This window comes from Varroa jacobsoni, unplaced genomic scaffold (genome assembly GCF_002532875.2).
Source record: "Varroa jacobsoni isolate VJ856 unplaced genomic scaffold, vjacob_1.0 scaffold_1349, whole genome shotgun sequence".
NCBI classification, from domain to species: domain Eukaryota; kingdom Metazoa; phylum Arthropoda; class Arachnida; order Mesostigmata; family Varroidae; genus Varroa; species Varroa jacobsoni.
The window spans coordinates 81830-101273 of NW_019214251.1; the positions used below are offsets into that span (position 1 = coordinate 81830).

Sequence of the window (19444 nt, forward strand, 5' to 3'; positions counted from 1 at the left end):
CTCGGAGAGTCGATACTATGCTAGAAAGTTCTTAGAAAACTCATTTGATCGGACGCAATGTTTGTTCAACTAATCATTGCGTAATGAATTTCAATTCGTAAATACTTTACAATTTTTTACTTGGAGTAAATAATAGTTCTACGCCTGTACGTAAATATTCAATTAAGTCTCAGAAAAAGTTTCCCATAACTAAACAACTGTTAAAAGCTGCCAATAATAAGTGTCTTCCCCTTACCCATATCCCCAATCCTACAATCGTTGGACTCGTACAACTAACGATGGACTCGTCGTTCGAATTCACCTAACATCTATTCTACCATAATAATCTCAAATATCTAAAGATTAAGAGAAATACATTGCAACGCACAGCTCTGATCATACGCTAGAAACGCAGGCATTTAGAGCAGACAACCAGTAGGCTTGCTACAGCCAATGCTCAGATGGATCAGTCAAACGATACAAAGCTCTGAGAAATACCTGCGATCAGACCAAGGTCGTTACTATTTTTGCAGCTAGAAACATTAATTTCACAGTTCATCCAGTTTCCACGAACATACACGTTCGTCTAGCTGAGCAAAAAATGCTTAGGCTGCCAGCAGCCGGCGCACTTGCAGGTTTTGATAAAGTCGTTGCTAGGGCTTTGCTAGTGTCCATCAGTCGAACCCTTCCTCAGATCACAGGCGTTTCGACCACGCGTCTGATTTCGTCGGATGGTTTAGGCAATGGCGCCGGCCGAGGGGGCGGCTCAGGTGGCGCGATTCGTGAGGCAGGCGGAGCGTTCGGCAAACGTGAGGCTGCTCATGAGGAGCAATATTTTAGGAAAAAACAGGCCGAACAACTGAGCCAGTTGCACGATCACATTCAAGACGAGATTCGCGAACTTTGGAAGCAAGTACGATGTCACGAGGAAGCGGTCAAACGGCTTCAGATGAAAATCAACTCGCTCAGGAAGACCAGCACCAGATAGTGACTTGGATGAAATGAAGGCATGAGGTTGACTATAACACAGCGTAATTTGATTGAATTAGTACGTACTCTAATATGCAATGATGGTGATTGAATTGAATGCAATGCTCATGTATATTACAAGTTTCACATTGGAGAAAGTCGGAGCAAAAGTTCAGAGAATTTAAGTTCATTTATCCATCGTCTGGATTAAAATGTAGCACTGGAGAGTGACTGCACTTAGCTGATTTTTATGGTAACTTTCACTATGCATCTGATTGTCACGTATGGCTTACAGTTATCTGAGAATTTCTTACTTAATCGTTATAGAAGCAGAATTTAAAACTAAATTTGCTTCCAAGGTTGACATTTTCGGTGTGTAACTGCGTTAATCCCGAAAGTTCAGCTAGCAATGTTTCTGTTGAATAGCTCAGAGAATTGAAACGAGGCATCACTCTTATGTACAAAAAAGACAATATGGCGCCTGAAGAGTGAAGCAAGCCTACCGAAGGACAAGAGAAAGGTAACCCACAGACATTCCGTTTGCGGTCGATGCGGGCTAAATCTGAATGAAATTGGGTATGTATCAAGTCGTTTTCTTTGTCAGAATACATACTATGAATGTTTATCTCGTCAGCGAACATGTCAATAACAAGTGTCAAGAACGAAATTTTTTAAATGGTATATTGATCGAAGCGGTTCTATTTAAACCTTAAAAAATACCGAGAACAATAGGAGTGCACTGCCTTTTAAATATTTGTAGTCTAAAAACACAATTCAAAAATAAATTCGAGTTTGCAATAACTGGAATAAGGGTAGAAATATAACAATTAGCTAATCTATGCTAGTGAAATTTAGGTATAAATCAAAGGATCCACTTAGCAAGTACGAAGTCAAAATCCCAACCCATGCTAGGTAACTGTGAGCAAGCGTGCTTGACATAACAGGGAGCCTATCCATTACGGAGGTTATTTTTCGTGTTGAACTCCGAATCTTTGACATACTGTCTTTGTGAGTAGAGAATTCTGGCTTCCCGGTTAGATTTCATATATGTAGTAATATTGACCCATATCTTTGTCACTTTTCAAAAATTCCCGCAAGTGACTGTTTACCGTAAAGCGTGGCTCATCAGAGCCGTACTAGGCTCGTTGTTGTATAGAGCCTCTGTGCGTCACAACTACTCAGGCGAATATAGGACAGACGGATGGATACGGCTTTGCAAGTTTCAGCTCTGCCAACACAGTTCAAGCCAGGCCTGAAGGGAGTTTCGAATGTAGACTGGGTCTTCATAAACAACAGCTCAGCGCAAATTTCAGCTTGACAATAACGATGATTGAAGGAAACTCTTTAAATATTGTGAATTCCGAATACCCACAATAAAAATCGGTTTTATGTGCTTATGTGTTTAGCTACTAAGCTCTATTGATGGCTCGAACTGCTTGACCCATACATCATTGTAAGCACCCAGAACTGGACGACAAAGATGCAGTGAAAAGTGTTCGTTCGAAAAAACAGCTTACTCGCGTTCTTTAGAATTAAACGAATTTGATCACAATCTGAAGTACTGAACAGAAGTGAAGAATATGAATCGGACAGAAGTTTATTCTTCTGTAAAGTTGTGTTTGAATCGTATATTCAAAGTAATATTTCATGAAAATATTGAGCAAGCGCCAAAGCATTTACTCTAACGGTTATCGGATGAATTGTTGCTGAACCACGGTGGTATAAAGATGTAAGAAAATTCAGGTAGAAGCGTGGTCTTTTCACGGTACTTTTCGAACGAATACAAGTCGCTTTCATTTCACACGATATCTAGATAAGCATCACCAGCACAGCGCTGAGGTAGGCATGTTAACAGCTGTTCCAAGTCTATTCCTCGCTCGGTCACGATAACCTTAACAATAAACCATAAATACACTGATTTTACTTACAGACGCTCCAAATACAACAAATGAGTGAGCTGGTACATCCTTGTTCTTACACGAGTCGAAGCGCATGGCCTCACGGAAGAGTGCGAGCATCTGCGGACACAGGGGGGCGCCGACGACTGCCTCAAGGCTTCCACCATCACTGCTTCCATTCTGAGCGCCATTTAAGTAGGCTGCCATTGCTCCTTTTGATGCTGCTGCCGCTGCTGTTGATGCCAATAATTGTGTTGACGCACCTAATGTTACCTCTCCACTGACACTTTCAGTATTTCTCTCCCCCATGTGTCTCTGCTGCGAGAAAGTTACTTCACTATTAGACTGACTTATGGGTATCAGTTGGATTAGCGCTTTCCTCGTTGTTTTAGATGTGGTATCCTCTGTCGATTCGTCGTCGATCGTCTACACCAGCGTTGGCGACATAAACTGCTGTCGCCGGTGAAATCTATTCAGATTATGTGAAGAGTTCCTTACTGTCGTCGAATTATCCTTGTTGTTCTGTTCTTCCTGATATCTGTCGAGATAATTATATCATCCTGAGGCGGATTTCCCTGTGAGTTCTGAGAAGACAGACAGAAAAAGAACGAAAAACATTAAGCATTTAGCGTGACTAAAACAAAGGACTGCCTAATATTAACTTTCACGGAGGGCAAAAACAAAAGAAAAGTTACACACATGCATACGTACTTAACAGCATTTGACGCGCCATCTTAATAGTCCGAAATATGTTAGTAATCATTCTCTGTATTGCGCTCAACGCGCAGGTACGAGCTGACGAAATGATGGTACCCACAGCTGCGGAGAAGCGGTCACATTAACACGCACGTCAACTAATCGGATGGCTTTGTTTTTGTCTGTTCGAGCTAAACACTTGTTGGTGCCGACACTGCAATCAAAAAATGCACGCTCCAAAAGCACAAATCGGCCCCCCTCTCAGACAAAGGCTCACAAGAGCGGACGATTCTCTGGTCCGACGGAGCGCGCCGTGACACTCAGGACCTACTGAATAATGGCGTTATCGTAAATGCTTGCTACCCGTCGCTAGCCCGCTAGCATGTTTGTAGCGGAAAAAGTGGAATTTTTCACAGCGGTGGACAAGTGCGGCCTACCGCATTGGCCCGACAGGCACAGCAGATGTGGACGGTGTGAGGAGGAATGTCCTCTATGCGCATCACATATTCGTCGTGCGTAGGTAGTTCACAGATTCAATGGTGACCATTAACTCGTGTCTGTGTTAACCACCTGCTGGGTGGAAATATACTACTACATATTAGAGCAGCTGGTGTCACGGGGGAGCAATGTGCAGTCAACAAACCCCACCCAGTGAACACGGTAATAAATACAAACGTGGATATGGCCTAGCTTGAGGTGTTATGATTATGTGACACGTGTGCAGAATAATACGAGCGGATACGTTTATATAGGTCTCCCGTCAACGTTAATAATGCCGATCGGACAGACGGGAGACGAGAAGTGTGATACGTATAAAACTGATAAAAAAAAAAGCCAAATACAATTCCACATTTGTCGTTATAGCGCGTTACAGTTCCGCACATCGCCGAAATACCAGTTGATCTCAACATAAGCCACATGGTAAGAGAAGCCTACTACGGGTTTCAAAGTTCAGCCGAGTACCAGGTTAGATTGCTTGAATTAGAAAGTATTGTCAGTTCGTAATAGAGTTTTTGATGACGTAACGTCAACCTGCGTGCTTGCTTAATGGACCGTTGTAGAAACGTAGTACTCCAGTACAACAGAAACACTTTTGCTATACATTTTATTCGCAATAATTAGACAACAATTGTATCGTTAAGTTACATATTGGTGGTTTTCATATTGATGGTTGCTAGCTGCTACCGGCTGACGGACTACGCGCAAGACATCATTCGGACAACATTCGACCAAATCTCTAACTAACCGAGTTCTTGCGGTTTTTATTAGCTGCTTAGAAACTACTATTGCCCTCAGTGCAGTAGATCTACTGACATTGCTCATGTTACTCGAAAGATTTCATGTGTGTTTGACGGCCTTCGTGTGAAAGCATTTGGTCGGTTCCACAATGAACGGGATGTTAAAACTTTTCCAGTTTTAATCGTTGTAACAGCTCTAAAACGGTTTTTCTCTGTGGCCTAGAGAGATACGTTAATAAAACGGTAATAAAATATGTGGTAAATAATTTTAGATTTTGATGATGATTCATGCCCCGTATAAGTAGTACTTTAGGGTTGTTTAAGGCTTAGCGTAGCTAACTCGACAGACCGAATAGTTTGTGCTGCTTCATGATCGAATACCTAGAGGAATAGATATACCTAGCTGTATTCGATGCATTTTGTATCGGTGCTATACTCAATGGTGACACCTTTAATGTACGATGCTCTTACGATTCGATCCAAATTATCTAGCCGCGTTTGACAAATTATAGCTATCATAGTAATTGTTCGACAACGCTGCTTTTATCATATTCGATATTTTGGCGGTTTCTCTCCATCTCGGATCAACGTCATGCGGGAAATCTATTTTGACACACCGATTGGAAATAATTCGATGTCCGCGCATATTCATGCAACGGTGCTCACACAAATATCGAAGGCGTCGTCATAATGACACGGCACGTGCAGGCATGTTTACGTGCACATGTATGATGATAAGTCCACAAACGGGTTTTTGTTGCAAATTCCGTATTATGCCAGCGTCAACATACGGTAAGGGTCTAATCAGAATAGCGTTTTTCGCGCCTTCAGATACCGGCCGAAACGAAGCGAGCCCCGTCCTAAGGACTTTTACCGGTCCCAATAAAACTAGAATTGTCACATATTAAATTCGGGTGGTGGAAAAATCTTAAATGATTGGTCAATACGGCCATGATTAGCAGCAAAAGTATATTGTACTACATGCTAGATAACAAACGCCTGCATATTTAATATATCCCGCCTGCAATAATTTATTTAGGTTACCTATTATTTTTTTATTATTTAAAGGTATCATCAAGTGAACGCCAATACTCATAGTTTCTGCTCAAAAATCAACGACAATTTTTTATGCAGAAGCCATCACTAATAAATCGATTGAATGATCGACTCGCTGACTCGTATCTTTCTCAAAAAAATTTCAAAAGTTTTTGAAGCGATCTTTAGGTGATTTGCCATACATCTTATGTAAACATACATATGCTATATACGTCGCCTCAAACACACGGGCATACAGCGCGATCTGAAGCGAGACCTTTTTCCATAATGAAGTTTTGAAACTTTGAAGGCAAATTTACAAATCTATCAATCTTCTAAAGAGGTACATCTAAATCAACTCATGTAATAGCCGGCAAAGACTAGCTTATGGCAAGAGCGGCAAATGGAGCATCTATGTGCGTGACAACTGCTTCTTTGACAATGTCGAAAAATCTGTAAAATAATCCAGGAGGAGACGGTTCAGCCTTTTCCCCCTAGTCAAACGTATTACACACAAAACAGCTATAATTTTGCCGTGAAGTTTGGCTCACTTTGATGGCCTACAACGATGAAATCGTCAGTTTTGGCGCAAATGTCAAGACAGCCTCTTGCATATAAAGTTATGAAAAAATTGCATCTACTAAAAGCAGTGATCATTGAAATAAACCGAATCGTCGATTGCGTGCCTTTTGTCAGCTACTGACGAGCTAAACTTGTTATCAGCTAAGCAGAACAATTCTGCAGCAACAAATAGAAAGTATATGGCTGACTTTTTGGGGAAAACGCTTCCCCCTTACACGCGAGGTTCGGGCTTCTTTTACGTTTTAGTTTTTGCTAGATTTATTAGGAGGATAAGCGTTCACTGAAAATCAGTGACATCGAGACTTTTCTTATTCACCGAACAATTACACCTACACAAAAAACGAACTAGAAAAGAGCAAGCAAAAGGACCCGAAAGAGATAAACAAGCGAGGGACGAAACAGTATGATATGCTTTTAGCAGGATATTATCTGTGCCGATGTCTTTAGAAGTGAGTCAGTGCTGCAAACGGATGCTATTTACAAATGTGCGTTCCGTCTGGCGAATAGCTGAGCCATTAGGAAAAATTACTTGCTAATATCATCACAAGCACGGCAGCGTCAATTACCAACGGTGATGTTACCTCTAACGTGAATGATCACCATGATGGCGGCGGCCTTGTAAGGGCGGAACAAACGGCAAATGTTACATTTGGAAGTGCCGCTCAGTTCCCAACTTTCGATTCAACAGAGTCTCAATTTAGAATACAGCCAGTTAGTTATTCTGTCCCAGAATACATTATATGTGATAAGGCATTTGAAAACGAACCAGCTGAGTCCTTTCCTTAAAACGAATAACGCTCAATTTTTTCAGAAATAGGCTTACGTCATAGAAATGGCTAATGGCAAAAGACTAACAACAAATTGCTAGCTTTGCCCGTATCGGCTCCGCGTCAAATTAGAAAAGCCGAAATTTGACAAAAGATAATTCTAACACTTACGCTAAACAGCCACGTGCGTACTTCAATTTTACGATGTTCTTCACTTTTATGACAGTATCGGTTCAACACATCCGTCAGTGTCAACCTGACCAGCTGGGACATTGTTTTCTGCCAAATAGGCACGTCATACATTTAAACGATTTGGATCGTGAATAAATGCAAATTACCTTTTTCAAAACACTGGCTTAAAATCTTCATAGCCTTGTCATACATATGTGTGTGTGTGTGTGTATAAAGCGATATGAAATTATCATGATCGAACGAAGGCGGGAAGCGATCGGCCAAGTATTCTACAATGATTCTTCTACTAGAACAGCGTCTACTAAATTTCTATGAAGAAAGTTAAATTTTATCGCCGGGACCCGTATGGCCCGTTCTCTTTTTTCTTGTGTCATTCGATTTTGATTTTCACAGGAGGACCCTAGTTTATTAATGTTCGTCTATGCGGCCTCACAGCAGAAGCTAACTGGCCAGCTGCTTGATCAAGCTTAGTCGGGCCGGGGACGGTAAATTCAGCCGTACAACGGACTGGACGGTATCTACAACGGCTTCGGCACCGCTAGATCTGCCGTTCCCTCGTATGTCTAGCCGAGGGGGGTGTTGTAACAATAAACGACATGTAAATGTAGATGGGGCCAACGATAAGCGGTGATCCCCTCCCGAGGGCTGAGAAAAGTCCGGGGAAAAATAATAAATATACGCCTATATAAATAAATGTAGATACGCGCCTTCGGTTCACAAAAGAAAAAGCAGTCCTACTATGAAGCAAAAAGAAGGATGTGCCCCATCCTTTGGACAGACACGGACGAATAAATGGCAAAACGTTGTATATTTGCATGCACTGGCTGGCGGGCCTGATGTTGCCAACGGTCGGCGTGGTACCGGCGTAAATAAACTGTATGCGAGTAGTTTTATTACAAGTACCATAATGGTGTTTTTTTTTTGGCGTTCAGTGTGCTCCCTGTTTTTCGATAAGTGTCGAAGAAGTCTTCAAATATTTTGACGTATCGGTTTATCTGTCATTGTTCACCTTTGTCTACGAAAATCAAAATGCGACCCTTGATTGCTACCGTAACATGTGGTGGATAATAGGACAATATGGGTACTGGATCGCAGCAATCGTGAGAAACAACCCTCAGCTACAGATGTCCCGAGTGCGTCTCAGATGTGTGGTTTTTATCGTCGCACGTTTAAATATATTTAATGTAACACCATATATCGCCAACGATAATATACGCTACAACTCTACAACAAAGGGTTTGTTCGTTATAATAATATGTGAGTAGTCATCAAACATTGTCAAGCTTATATGCTATGATTTAGTATCGGTTTCAATAAAATAAATAATAATATAAATAAATAATAAAATATCAGTGCTAAAAACTCTGAAGCAAATGTCGTAGCATAAACCTCCTCAAAGCGCTAGAAGGTACGCTTGAGGCAACGCGTACCCTACTCAGACAGCCTGTTGCAAACCTATCCAATCCCATCAGCTGTTAATTAAAGTTTTATAACTAATTCTGCGTTCACGATTCTGCTATATACTGAATAGATAGAGGTAAAAATAAATCTAGGTCAGCAGCACGAATAGTTAGATAATGGAGGCCATGAGATGGCCGGATGAGAAGAGTTCAAGATGAAAAAAGTCGTCAGCATTACTCCTGCCGTTGTTGTAATTAAGGCAAATCACACAAATTAATCATCGATTCATCATCTACCGATCTTCGATCAACATTCGGCGATCAGTCGTGTTCTATTCAAAATACTAATGACTAGTTCTATTGTTATACACAGAGAATCGCTAATCGACCGTACGAAAAAAAGATCAGTTTGATTCACGAAGATCGCACGAGCCATGCATCGAAAATAGGCGATTTGGGGGACCGTTAGAATAATGCTGTCCCTTCAACAAACTACTTGGATCCATTATTGGACCCAACAACTAATTACATACAGATCGTTCATGCTCGATATACAATAATGAATCACTGGACTTTTTCGATTTTATACGAAGTTGATGCGTCTGCGATGTACGGCTTGAAGCAATGACTCTTTTTGAATTAGAGATTTAGCTACTGAGCCAACACACGAATCATATGAACGAAACGATACGGTACGTGTCTCACTCTAATCTCGTTTGATTCACAAAAACTACTGAACATTACGTTTCGGTGCTGCCCACCTCGTGACGCCCAACGTCGGCTATTGTAGGGAGGCGACCAATTTAAAGACTTCACTAGCTATAGATCTATGTCTAAGAACAAGAGACACAAGGTACGTTTCGACCATAGTACTAACTAACGAATTTAAGCGGAGGGCTCAAATGTGACCACAACTAGAACGCGAAATTATTCAATCAGACAGCATCCGCTATCACTAATTCTTCTAAGTTGACTAGACAAGCACTTGGTTCGCTCCACATTTGTCATTGTCTACCTCAGAGCAATTGAGAGTCCAGCAGATGCGCGACTTCATCTCCCACACGGAATTGTCCCTCTTTTATTAATAATTGGTCTCACTCCAAAACGTGGCAAAGCTAAGGACATGCGCAGCAATTACCGATACGTTTCTAGCTTGTAACTTTGTCAACTTTATCTAAATTTCGAATCTGCTGAAGATTGTACATACCTACAATCGGTTGAGAAGCGTTGAAATATTTAAAATGGTAAATGAGATTGGGAATGTGTGTCAGTAATACACTTAGGAATAGTCACTACGCTGAACGGAGACGGAAACGCTAAAAACAATTTTCTGCCCATTCGACTATCTGGACACTGGCACACATTTACAAATGCAATGGAAATGGTTATTTATTCCCTGTTTATCTCTACCTCTATTTAATGAAGCGTAATGGTATATATTGGATTTATCAGCGATGAGATGCCAGTTGATCAAAATCAAAATGCAGTACCTGCACCCATATAGAGCAAGCAAAAATACCTAGTCATCTATAGAAGTAAACGGCGAACTCTCCACCTAACAGTCATGCAGCGATAACGATATCTGCAGGGCGACGATCAGAGCACACGACTATTAGACAATGCGTGTGTACAATAATATCTACAGGTAACAGATTATCTTCAGTAAGTCGTTACTGCTACTGAAATGTTCTTGCTGTTGAGAACGATGACAATGTTATATTTTACTGCGTGTTCTATATGTTTGTGTCTATGTATTTCCAGTACGGTACACAACGGACGCAGTATTCCACGACTGACGTTGACGTCGGACGACACTCGAATGTCGACGATCACTCAATTTTTTTGGAGGTTATCGGATTTGGCCTACCTTTATGGCCTTCTTGGACACCATTGGCATCAAGCAGAGATTGACAGTAATGCTATTGTTGCAAGTTTTCCAAACCATCTAAGAACGATCCCAACGCGCACTAAATATCCGAATAGATAAAAAAGCTTATTATAACTACATAAATTATGTATCATATACCACGTATTTACCTTAGTAACCGACTGTGGCAACAAGGAAAACTAGAATTAACGTTTGTTTACTCGTCTACTCATAAATTTTATTTAATTATATGGCAATGTGCAACTTCCTTTCTCGCGTATGCACTCTGCCGTCATTAACGTTGTCTTAGCAGGTGTCAGCCAGGATCGATGCCGTCTGCTCCTTGGCCGATTTCATCCTGCCGCCGCAACGTACTTTGCATAAGCAGCCGGCACTGAATGACGACTATTGCTGTTTCTGTTTAAATAAATCGTATCAAAGATATCATAATAATTTGTGGCCTCTCTATCCAGTAAAATGCCATCCTCGTATGTGCAATTGTCATGGACGAGCCACATACACTATAAAGAAAAAAACAGGTAGATGCGAGTACGCGCTGGTTTCTTTTCTCGGAATTTGTTGCACTCATCGTCAGTTAGATTGCTCGACTCGTTTCAGCGTTTCTTTTATCCTTATCGTCCATTCGCAGGTACAGAGGAGCGCTGCTAGTGACCTCATAAACGTATGGTAAAGATTAGTACGGTCTGCTGATGTGCTATACGAAAATTGGGCTGAACGAACACGGTCAGCACATAGAAATGCTGATTAGTAAGGCAAACGTGACCAAATCCAGCTCCTTCAATGTAGGCGGCGATCTTCAAAAATAACAGGAGAACAAGTAAACAAAATCAAAGACAATGTAATATCCAAAGATCAATATATGGGCAGAGATACTGTGTCAGTGAGACAAGCAAACGGCTACGGTGTAAATGGTTCGCCTGGTTGTCAACGCGGCTTCGCTGTCTGCCGACCACTGCAGTGGGATAGTAAGTGTAACTTATGGAGTCGCTATATAGTTGAGACAACATACTGCGCATATCATATAGCATTAGGCACGTACAGAGTCTAGTAACTAGCATTTTTTTTCTGTGCGAACAGCGGAGGTTCTGATTATTACTGGCACAGGCGTGCGATCCATATCAAGCAGGTGGTACACTTGTCCGTCTTTCCATGTCACCATGGGTAACATCGTCGTCAGTAACAGCAGTCACAGCCCAAGGCAACAACACGTGCGGCCATTCACTAGTTCTTACTTTAAGTGCATGCAGCAATGTAAGTAGATAGGCACTGAATTACGGCAACGGTATTGTTGCCACCAGCTGTACGTCTGACCAGGCACAGCTGCTGCTGACTTTTACCTATCAGGCTTTTCTGATCGGGTTGTGCCACTATCATGTAACATTATTAGTCACTATTGTTAACGTTTTTGGAGGTGTTGTTGTTGTTTCATGGTACTGATAGCGACTGCGGCTGACGCCATTGGGGCCTCGGTGCTGGCGTTTTGGTGATTTCGGTTACCACTGCTGCTGCTGTTGTTGTTATTGGATTTTTAGCACTTGATTTGTTTAATAGAATCAATTGACAATTAGCGCGTAGCAAGCTAGCAGGAATAGAGCTCCACTGACGCCTAGTCTATGCAAGCAAACGTGTATTTTGGTTTATGCGCGCGTGTATTAACACGAAAAGCTTTATCATAATATTCATCTTGGTAAGAAAAAGAAGCAACATATATATGCGTTTGTACGGCCAAGATGTCGTTTTGTGATCAAAACAAATGTATGCCCATTAGACGAACGTACGCACGAAGTCCTGCTGAGGTAAAGAAGTGACTGTAATAGTTATGATAATTACTCTTCGTCCCTTCTTTGTTAGACCATCATCTAAAAGCGAACTTTTCTGTAGCGTCATCAACAAATATGTATTGCCAACGATATATTGAAACGATATGTAACAACGATGTATTGTATCTGAAAAAAAAAAAACAGTCATGGCTTAGAGACTACGGTCTTTAAGATAAAAACGTTTACTTGCTACTTCGTGGCATTGCTGCGCGTCTTGGTCGGCCTCTGAGTCGTCCGTTTTGCTGAACATGCAAGAGAGACTCCAACATGGCGCTTCGTACAATAACAAATATTATATAAGCGCAGCGTATTTATGAGACGTATGCGTTTTCATAGTTCGGTAAGCTGAGGCACGTGTACAAGTGATTTCATTAGACTCCTGTTAGGTTAAGTTGAACGTCAACTGAAAAAAGCAGTAATATGGTGACATGAACTATTCGACACGGTTGTCGTTAAACTAAGTGTTTAGTAAACAGAAGACAATACTATTGCACACAAACAAGAACATGTTACATTTCGTTCACAAGTTGCGCAGGACCAATTACGTCACGTAAACTAATCGGTCCTCCGAAACTTTTCATCCAACTGTTTTTGCTGTGGGTAGACTTAGAAGAAGTTTTTTGTTTTTTTTTCTAGGGTTTGGCTTTAATTCGGAAATATCTGAGTCGTCAAAGATTGTACGAGCACTTTGAAGTTGAATAGCCCAGCGAAAAAAAACTATCGAGCTTATGCTGTCGCCCATCAAATTCATTCCAGCGGTAACGACTGGCCGGCGGGAGCGGACACGACTGCTCACGGTTACGCAAGACGAAGCACCCACTGTAGATCTCTTGATCCGTTACGAGCCCACTAAAACGCGGCCCTCAGGGAAGCCAAACGAATACGGTTAGAGACAACATAGATAATTACTAAGCAACTTACCTATAATAGAGCAGTGAACCCACATCTATAAGCCGACTACTAACTTGAGCAACATTAACCTTTACTATGGACTTGTCCAAAAGGCCGACACTTTAAGAGGGTCATGCTTCGGCATCAGACAGTCAAGACCGACCAGTTTCGATGACTGAACACACGCAAAAACAGTTTAACTCCCTCTTATAGTAGCTATTTTCGACTAAATTTTACTCATCTGTCTACTGATGGACCCAAAACGGAATCTACCTGAGCTGGAACAAGAACAGTGCCTTGGCCGATTGGATCAATGTTCAAAATTCTGTTTGTTTTTAATCAAGGTTTCAACGCAGTCAGGCATTTGTTTTTTTTTTGGTTGTCTACAAAACTGGTTCCTTCGCGCACTTTACGGCAATCACAATGATTCTACTATAATAACAGTGTAAAAACTCTGTGAGTTGTATGCACTCACTCTTATAATGTGTTTTCACCCGTTTTTCATTTACACTATCGAAAATAATGTAAATTTCATCGAAAAAAAAATGTTGGTGACCACAAAAAATTCAGGAAATAAAATTCAGACATTTCGAAACCAGTGTTACAATAATGCCGCAGATTGTTTGTATCTAAGCTTATATACCTGAAAATATGTAACTTAGTACTCTGTTTATAACTGCGCTGATTAGACTAATAAGGCTCCTATGCTAGTTTTTTTTAATCTATTATGTGCTCAATTTAATATGTCCTAAATAACTAGATTTAGCTTGGCTTAAAACTTCCGTACGAGTTTAGAGCTAACGACATTTTCGGAAAAATTCATGTTAACAACGAACGTGTATTTTTTACAGGCCAGTAAATTATTTGCCTTCATTAACGAAAATCATTATATCTTTATTAAACAAATTGAACTAAAATGTTTAAGCATATAAAAAAACAAGTTTCTATCTGTTCTATTCTGCTTCCATCAGCATTTCGTTTTTCTCCGTTGCAGGACCCGCTTAAAGATGGCCGTCATATAAACATGAAGTGATTGATGCAACGCTAGTTATGTTCCATCATATGTAATATAGAATATTGAAACTATAATGATGTGCCTAATGTTCGCCTCCACATCAGCTTGCATCACGCATTGCTCACTTTGACTTTGAGCTAAAAACTTTAGACGTATTAAGCAGGTTCTTTTTTTAGAAGAAGTCGCTATAATTCCTGTCCCGCTTTCAGAGCGTAGTCCTCAAAGGTACTGTTGTCGTCGCGTACTAATGGTGAACATGAAAAACAGGGCTAGAAGCAAGAAGCAACCATGTCTCACTTACACCATATGGATAGAAAACCCACAATGAGACTGCCCGCAGGAAAAACGCGAGTCCTTTCCTCCATATATACGCAGCGTTAGCAAACATGATCCGTCTGACGGAGCAGCACTACCTTGCCGCCGTTTACCGCAAGCCAAACTTTTCATTCGAATACAAATAACGTGCGATGATACACGATGAAACTGAGAGTCAACTCCGCTAATGTTACCAACATGAACAGTCAGTCTATCCTGCTAGCCATAGGAAGCACTATACCCAGCGCCTGCTGATCGTAAGTCCAGTTGTAAATCCTTATAAGACGTCTCGTTCTACTTTGAAAGAGTTCGTACACTTATTCATTTTTCCGCTTTTGATTCAAGTTGCTGCTCGTAGCGCCGGGTGGACATAGCTGCTCATAGTTGAAATTTGCCCGGAATGGCGTAGACAATGACAGGCAAATAGTGAGCTTTTGTTACCAAAAATGATCTTGTTTTTGCAATCAATGCACACAGGCACACATAGTTTTCGCTTGGAAAGTGTGACCTAGGCTCGAATATTTTCTTGGGCATATGCAATAAACAGAGTAGGTGTAGAGAATATCGTAGGGCAAAAAGATATCACGCATAAATGTCATGATGGAGATCAAAAAGCAGTCGGATTCGGTGCCATTATTTCTCCATCGTCGTATCCATATGTTAGTATTACTTTGTGATATTTGGAACAGAATCTACTACCAAGACGATAACATGAGATTTAACAAACTTATGATTTACTTTAGTAATATCAGACCCTGGTCGTGAATTGTCTCGCTGCACTGTGTATCTATAACAGGTAACGGTATACAAGTCGGCTATGCCCAATGAGAGCAGCAAACACGTTTGGGTTTCACTTCGCAATGACATGCACATTTGACGAATGTTACTGAAAGTTCCATTGTCCGTAAAACCATGTAACCTCAGCTAACAAACATCGAGCTTAAAAAAGTATGTCAGGTATCTACACATATTTGCATGAAGTTTCGCCATAAAAGAGTTGTCAATTTTCCGCTCCGCATAAGGTTTGCTCGTAACATCTCGTCATAAGCTGAACGGTAACAAGTAACAATATACCCAAATCGTGGTAGGAAATTGTGCGTAAGCTGTCATCAATACATTCCGTCGTTCCGACCGTTAATCACGATGAGACTTCGGCACCACAAATTGGCAGAATAACAAAAACGTAGCATTTGTCTCAAAATCACGTAATCGTTTATTTTTAACGTAAAATACTGTGTGAAAAACGACGATACACGTGAAGCCGGTGCTAAGTGCACTTTGTTTTGACAGAATGAGAATGAAAATTCTACCATAGTCATTATATATATAACTGAGGACCCGTGTCAAGATATAATTGATGATCAGTCTAGCACTACGATGTTTCAAGGTTTATCTCTTTACAACAGTTTCAACTAGAAATGCCGACAAATTCGACAACATCGGTACGCTACGATTATTCTGTATGAAACGGTTGTTCTAGCCGGGATGTTAGAATCGGTCATGGAAACGACAGTGATAGTTATGGCTAGGCACAATTTGATTGTAATAAATTTGCCTGTATTCTAGATAATGGCACGATAGATAGCATCGTATGCCGTGCGAAGCTTGCTATAACAAATGTCTGGAGGGTATTAACGAATCTGTTATGAAAAGGGTAATCTGCTAAGCAATAAAAAAAACCTAAGCACATAATAACTAAGAGAGATTATCGTGATGTTATTATCTGACCCCCTTTATATATTAACCTTTCAGAAATAATCGCAGTAATAGTTAAGCTTCAACGAGGCGTGCGTTCATTTTTGTGCACCAGGTGACAGCAGTGCTCACCTCCATGAAAATACAGGCGCCTCCAAACAACCCTGACAAATAGCCCATTACAATTATTATTGGATTTATTGCTGAGCGTCGAGAGATTCTTCTGTTAATATTCTACGTACATCTGTAGATTCATCATTCTGTATGCGTTGTAACTGCCGATCAAATGAGACTCTAGAACACAAATCCTTTGTGACTCCTCGAGCCCCGCCAATTGGATGCATATCGGATCACCAATTTAGAGCTATGGAGCTAGCTTATACGTGAAACTCCTTTGTTAATTCGCACAAGAACCAGAGGACTGCACGAAGCCGGCTGAAAACGCATTTCGTTCCGTACTGGGAAGCAGTCTTCTTTACGGCAGCATGAAACGTACCACTTCAAGCATTTATATAGAGTACTATTCACTGAAGGAGCACATGGCCTAACGGTTTCGATTTCCTGCTTCTCCGCAAAGCTTGCGCTTGATCACTTGGTCTGTTCGTTCATCTGTCCAGCAGTAGACAATCGTATTGTGAGAAACACAATAGAATCCGATTATTAGAACCGTTTTAATAAACAGACGCAGCAACGTATGAAAAGGCGGCGACCTAGCCTTTGTCATCTATCGGCACTGATTAGAAGGCACACAGTCAATTCCACAAAAAGCCAGGCACAAACCGTTGTATCGATTATTTATATGTATATATGATAGCAATCACGTTTACTTGGCTTTAAACAGTAAGATTGATTCTAGTTGATCGTTTGCAGTGTTTAAACGAAGTTCTATATAGCAAATTCTTCCCATTGTGTGTATTTTTCATTAAATATATGAAGATAGTCAGTATTAATTCGAAATAGAATGCAAGAGAGTTATGGCGACGATGTTGAGAAACTTTTCTTTAACACCAGAATAAGAATAATCACTTCCCATATTTATACCACCGCTAGAATGCAACACTCGACTGTCTGCAGTGGTCTTCAATCACGCGTAGACGCAAACTATTATTGTCTTCAACGAGTTAACCAAATCATCGTTATGAAAAAAATATAGATTTAAAAAAAACACTTGAATGAAGTAGACAGACACGACAGTATCCGGTTTAATACAATGCTATATTATTACCAACGCTGCCCATCGGCTGGACTAACAGCTGGGGCATATCTAGCACCAGTGGTGTGTTACCGTATCTTCTGCTAATTGTTACTTCATCAGTAGTATGCTCGACAGAAATAAGATCGATGACGGTTGATTTGCCGCTACATTTCAATCGTGCAGCCAACGTCCTCCGTCTAAGCTAAAGTTATCACAGATTTTCATCTCTGAGACCCCTTCGTCCCTGTTTTGCCATGGTCTCAGCACCTCCCGATCACTGCGGAAATAATTTATTAGTTAGCGCTGTTATTATTTTTACGTTTCATTAAAGAGGAAAATATTCTATTTTACTACGTTCATTCACATACAGAATGGACCAGTAGACTTATACCCAGGGAGACATCGTCTGAGAGTGTCATTTGTTGCGCTAACGAAACGCCAAAATTAAGACAAAATCCGGGCCGCCAGGTTGATACTTGCACACTTACGCTCATCATCCGTCACGGCTTTCTGGCATCAGTAAACCTTGTGGGAGAGCATTCTTGTAACATGTTAGCTCCAATGCAAAATACAAATAATTCAGTGACATTTTGTCTTCAAAATACTTGCAAATACCGCACATTTTCTATTAAATAAATTGCATGAAAACAAACTATTTACAAGAGTGGTCTTTTCATATCTGTTATTACTTCCGATTTCAGAGATATTAAAGAATACTAACGATCTCATCAGTTTATCTCACTCTGTTCCAGCGATGTTAAAGGTGCCGAGCTCACGGCGCTATAATCTGAAACTCCGAAGAGGTACAATCGATCCAACGTAGCTGAAACGTGGACCATTTTTCATAGCAGACACAGCAACCTAGATGAATCATATGCTTTTCATGTAGAGCGCACACTTGTTGCTACGACGTATATAAGAAACGGGGATTTTCGATAATAAAACCACGCACATGTTGCTACACGTTGACCAGTATAATATATAGTGGAGAAAAACGAATTAGAACAATTACGTTAGCTCTGCTCAATTTCTGCTTTACCGCGAGCTTTACTAGAATAGCCATGTCCCTAAACTGACTATTGCAAACACGAAACAGCTGGGCAGCCATGTATCTATATATATATACTCGCTTGTCTGTCTGTTTATACAATATATCTTCGTGATAAACATCGGAAGAGATCATACCCAAATGATAAGGGGTTAATATACAGCCAACTATTCGAGCCAAAAAGAAAATCGAAAAAATCTGTCCTAGTACACGGGTGATTGGCTTGTCGCCAGATAACTTATTCGTACCAAGAGTAACTTGTCCAGACAACAAAGTTATATGATATTAACACGTTATCCTATAAGTCTACAGCTTCTCATCAACATCAAAGCTAACGCACGTAAATAGAACAGTTCCAGCTCGTACCCGTTGACGCTACTGCGGGATCAATATAATTGCAGTTGCCGATTCTACTTTGCAAACAAACAAACAAACAAACTAAAGCAAAAAGTTAAGACATGCCACTGACGAACTTGAGAAGGGGCTGTCTGTCCTATTTCGCGCACCCATATATATATATATATATATATGCACACACGTATACTGTGTGATACGTACACAATGACTCTCGTAAATCGAAAAATGTTGATCGCTCTTCATTATAGCTACTTGATATATTGGAGAAATTTTTTAAATTATTACTGGTGTAAAGGCTATACCGAAATCAGCTAGCTTGCAATAAATAACATAAAAAGTAAACGCCTTGTTTCATGAGGCACGAAAATGTCCGAAAGTAAATTACTAATATAACGTATGGTATTTGCCAATAATTTAAGCCTGGAAGCTATAAATCTACACCATATTCTGAAATGTGTCAAATG

General features: G+C 40.6%; 4 protein-coding genes across 20 annotated transcripts in view; 3 read left to right on the top strand and 1 right to left on the bottom strand.

The window, feature by feature from the left end:
- Positions 1–19444, bottom strand: part of Zw (glucose-6-phosphate 1-dehydrogenase Zw) — a 63673-nt gene that overhangs the window by 31189 nt on the left and 13040 nt on the right. For 5 of the 8 annotated variants that reach the window (XM_086971932.1, XM_022848392.2, XM_022848395.2 and 2 more), the window contains exon 2: positions 2877–3430. In XM_086971932.1, the coding sequence (XP_086828058.1) occupies positions 2877–3155 (279 nt within the window). In that variant the 5' untranslated portion in view covers positions 3156–3430. Of the gene's footprint in view, positions 1–2876; positions 3431–3557; positions 3574–19444 lie in introns of those variants that run through there. The other 3 variants (XM_022848394.2, XM_022848393.2, XM_022848400.2) reach the window with 3 other exon arrangements.
- Positions 349–2345, top strand: LOC111269060 (ATPase inhibitor mai-2, mitochondrial-like). Of its 2 annotated transcripts, XM_086971935.1 has the most exons (3): positions 349–1027; positions 1375–1524; positions 2047–2345. In XM_086971935.1, exon 1 carries the CDS (start codon positions 581–583, stop codon positions 965–967), a length of 387 nt encoding a protein of 128 aa, XP_086828061.1. In that variant the 5' UTR covers positions 349–580; the 3' UTR covers positions 968–1027; positions 1375–1524; positions 2047–2345. The 2 variants fall into 2 exon arrangements, with proteins under 2 accessions (XP_086828061.1, XP_086828060.1); XM_086971934.1 differs by having other exon boundaries at positions 349–1524.
- Positions 3677–19444, top strand: part of RagC-D (Ras-related GTP binding C/D) — a 34158-nt gene continuing 18390 nt past the window's right edge. Inside the window, exon 1 of the mRNA XM_022848404.2 lies at positions 3677–4463. Within this exon, the coding sequence (XP_022704139.1) occupies positions 4461–4463 (3 nt within the window). The 5' untranslated portion in view covers positions 3677–4460. The remainder of the gene's footprint in view (positions 4464–19444) is intronic.
- LOC111269059 (uncharacterized) lies at positions 11445–17173 on the top strand. 9 transcript variants are annotated; one of them, XR_015314452.1, is made up of 4 exons: positions 11445–11609; positions 11722–11895; positions 13101–13349; positions 16496–17173. XR_015314452.1 is itself a non-coding variant. In XM_086971938.1 (3 exons), the coding sequence occupies exons 1-3, from the start codon at positions 11504–11506 to the stop codon at positions 16546–16548; spliced, it is 288 nt and encodes a 95-aa protein (XP_086828064.1). In that variant the 5' UTR covers positions 11445–11503; the 3' UTR covers positions 16549–17173. The 9 variants fall into 9 exon arrangements, 4 of the variants coding, with proteins under 4 accessions (XP_086828064.1, XP_086828062.1, XP_086828065.1 ...); XR_015314450.1 differs by lacking the exon at positions 11722–11895 and adding an exon at positions 14580–14942 and having other exon boundaries at positions 13221–13349; positions 16438–17173; XR_015314449.1 differs by lacking the exon at positions 11722–11895 and adding an exon at positions 14580–14942 and having other exon boundaries at positions 13221–13349.

Excerpts from the sequence above, each read along its gene's own strand:
- LOC111269059 (XM_086971936.1), top strand. The coding sequence starts at position 11,504 with ATGGGCAGAGATACTGTGTCAGTGAGACAAGCAAACGGCTACGGTGTA. Across the intron at positions 11,610-13,220 it reads CCGACCACTGCAGTGGGATA|CGGTAACGACTGGCCGGCGG; the intron begins GTAAGTGTAACT and ends AATTCATTCCAG. Across the intron at positions 13,350-14,579 it reads AGGGAAGCCAAACGAATACG|AGCGTAGTCCTCAAAGGTAC; the intron begins GTTAGAGACAAC and ends TCCCGCTTTCAG.
- LOC111269060 (XM_086971934.1), top strand. The coding sequence starts at position 581 with ATGCTTAGGCTGCCAGCAGCCGGCGCACTTGCAGGTTTTGATAAAGTC.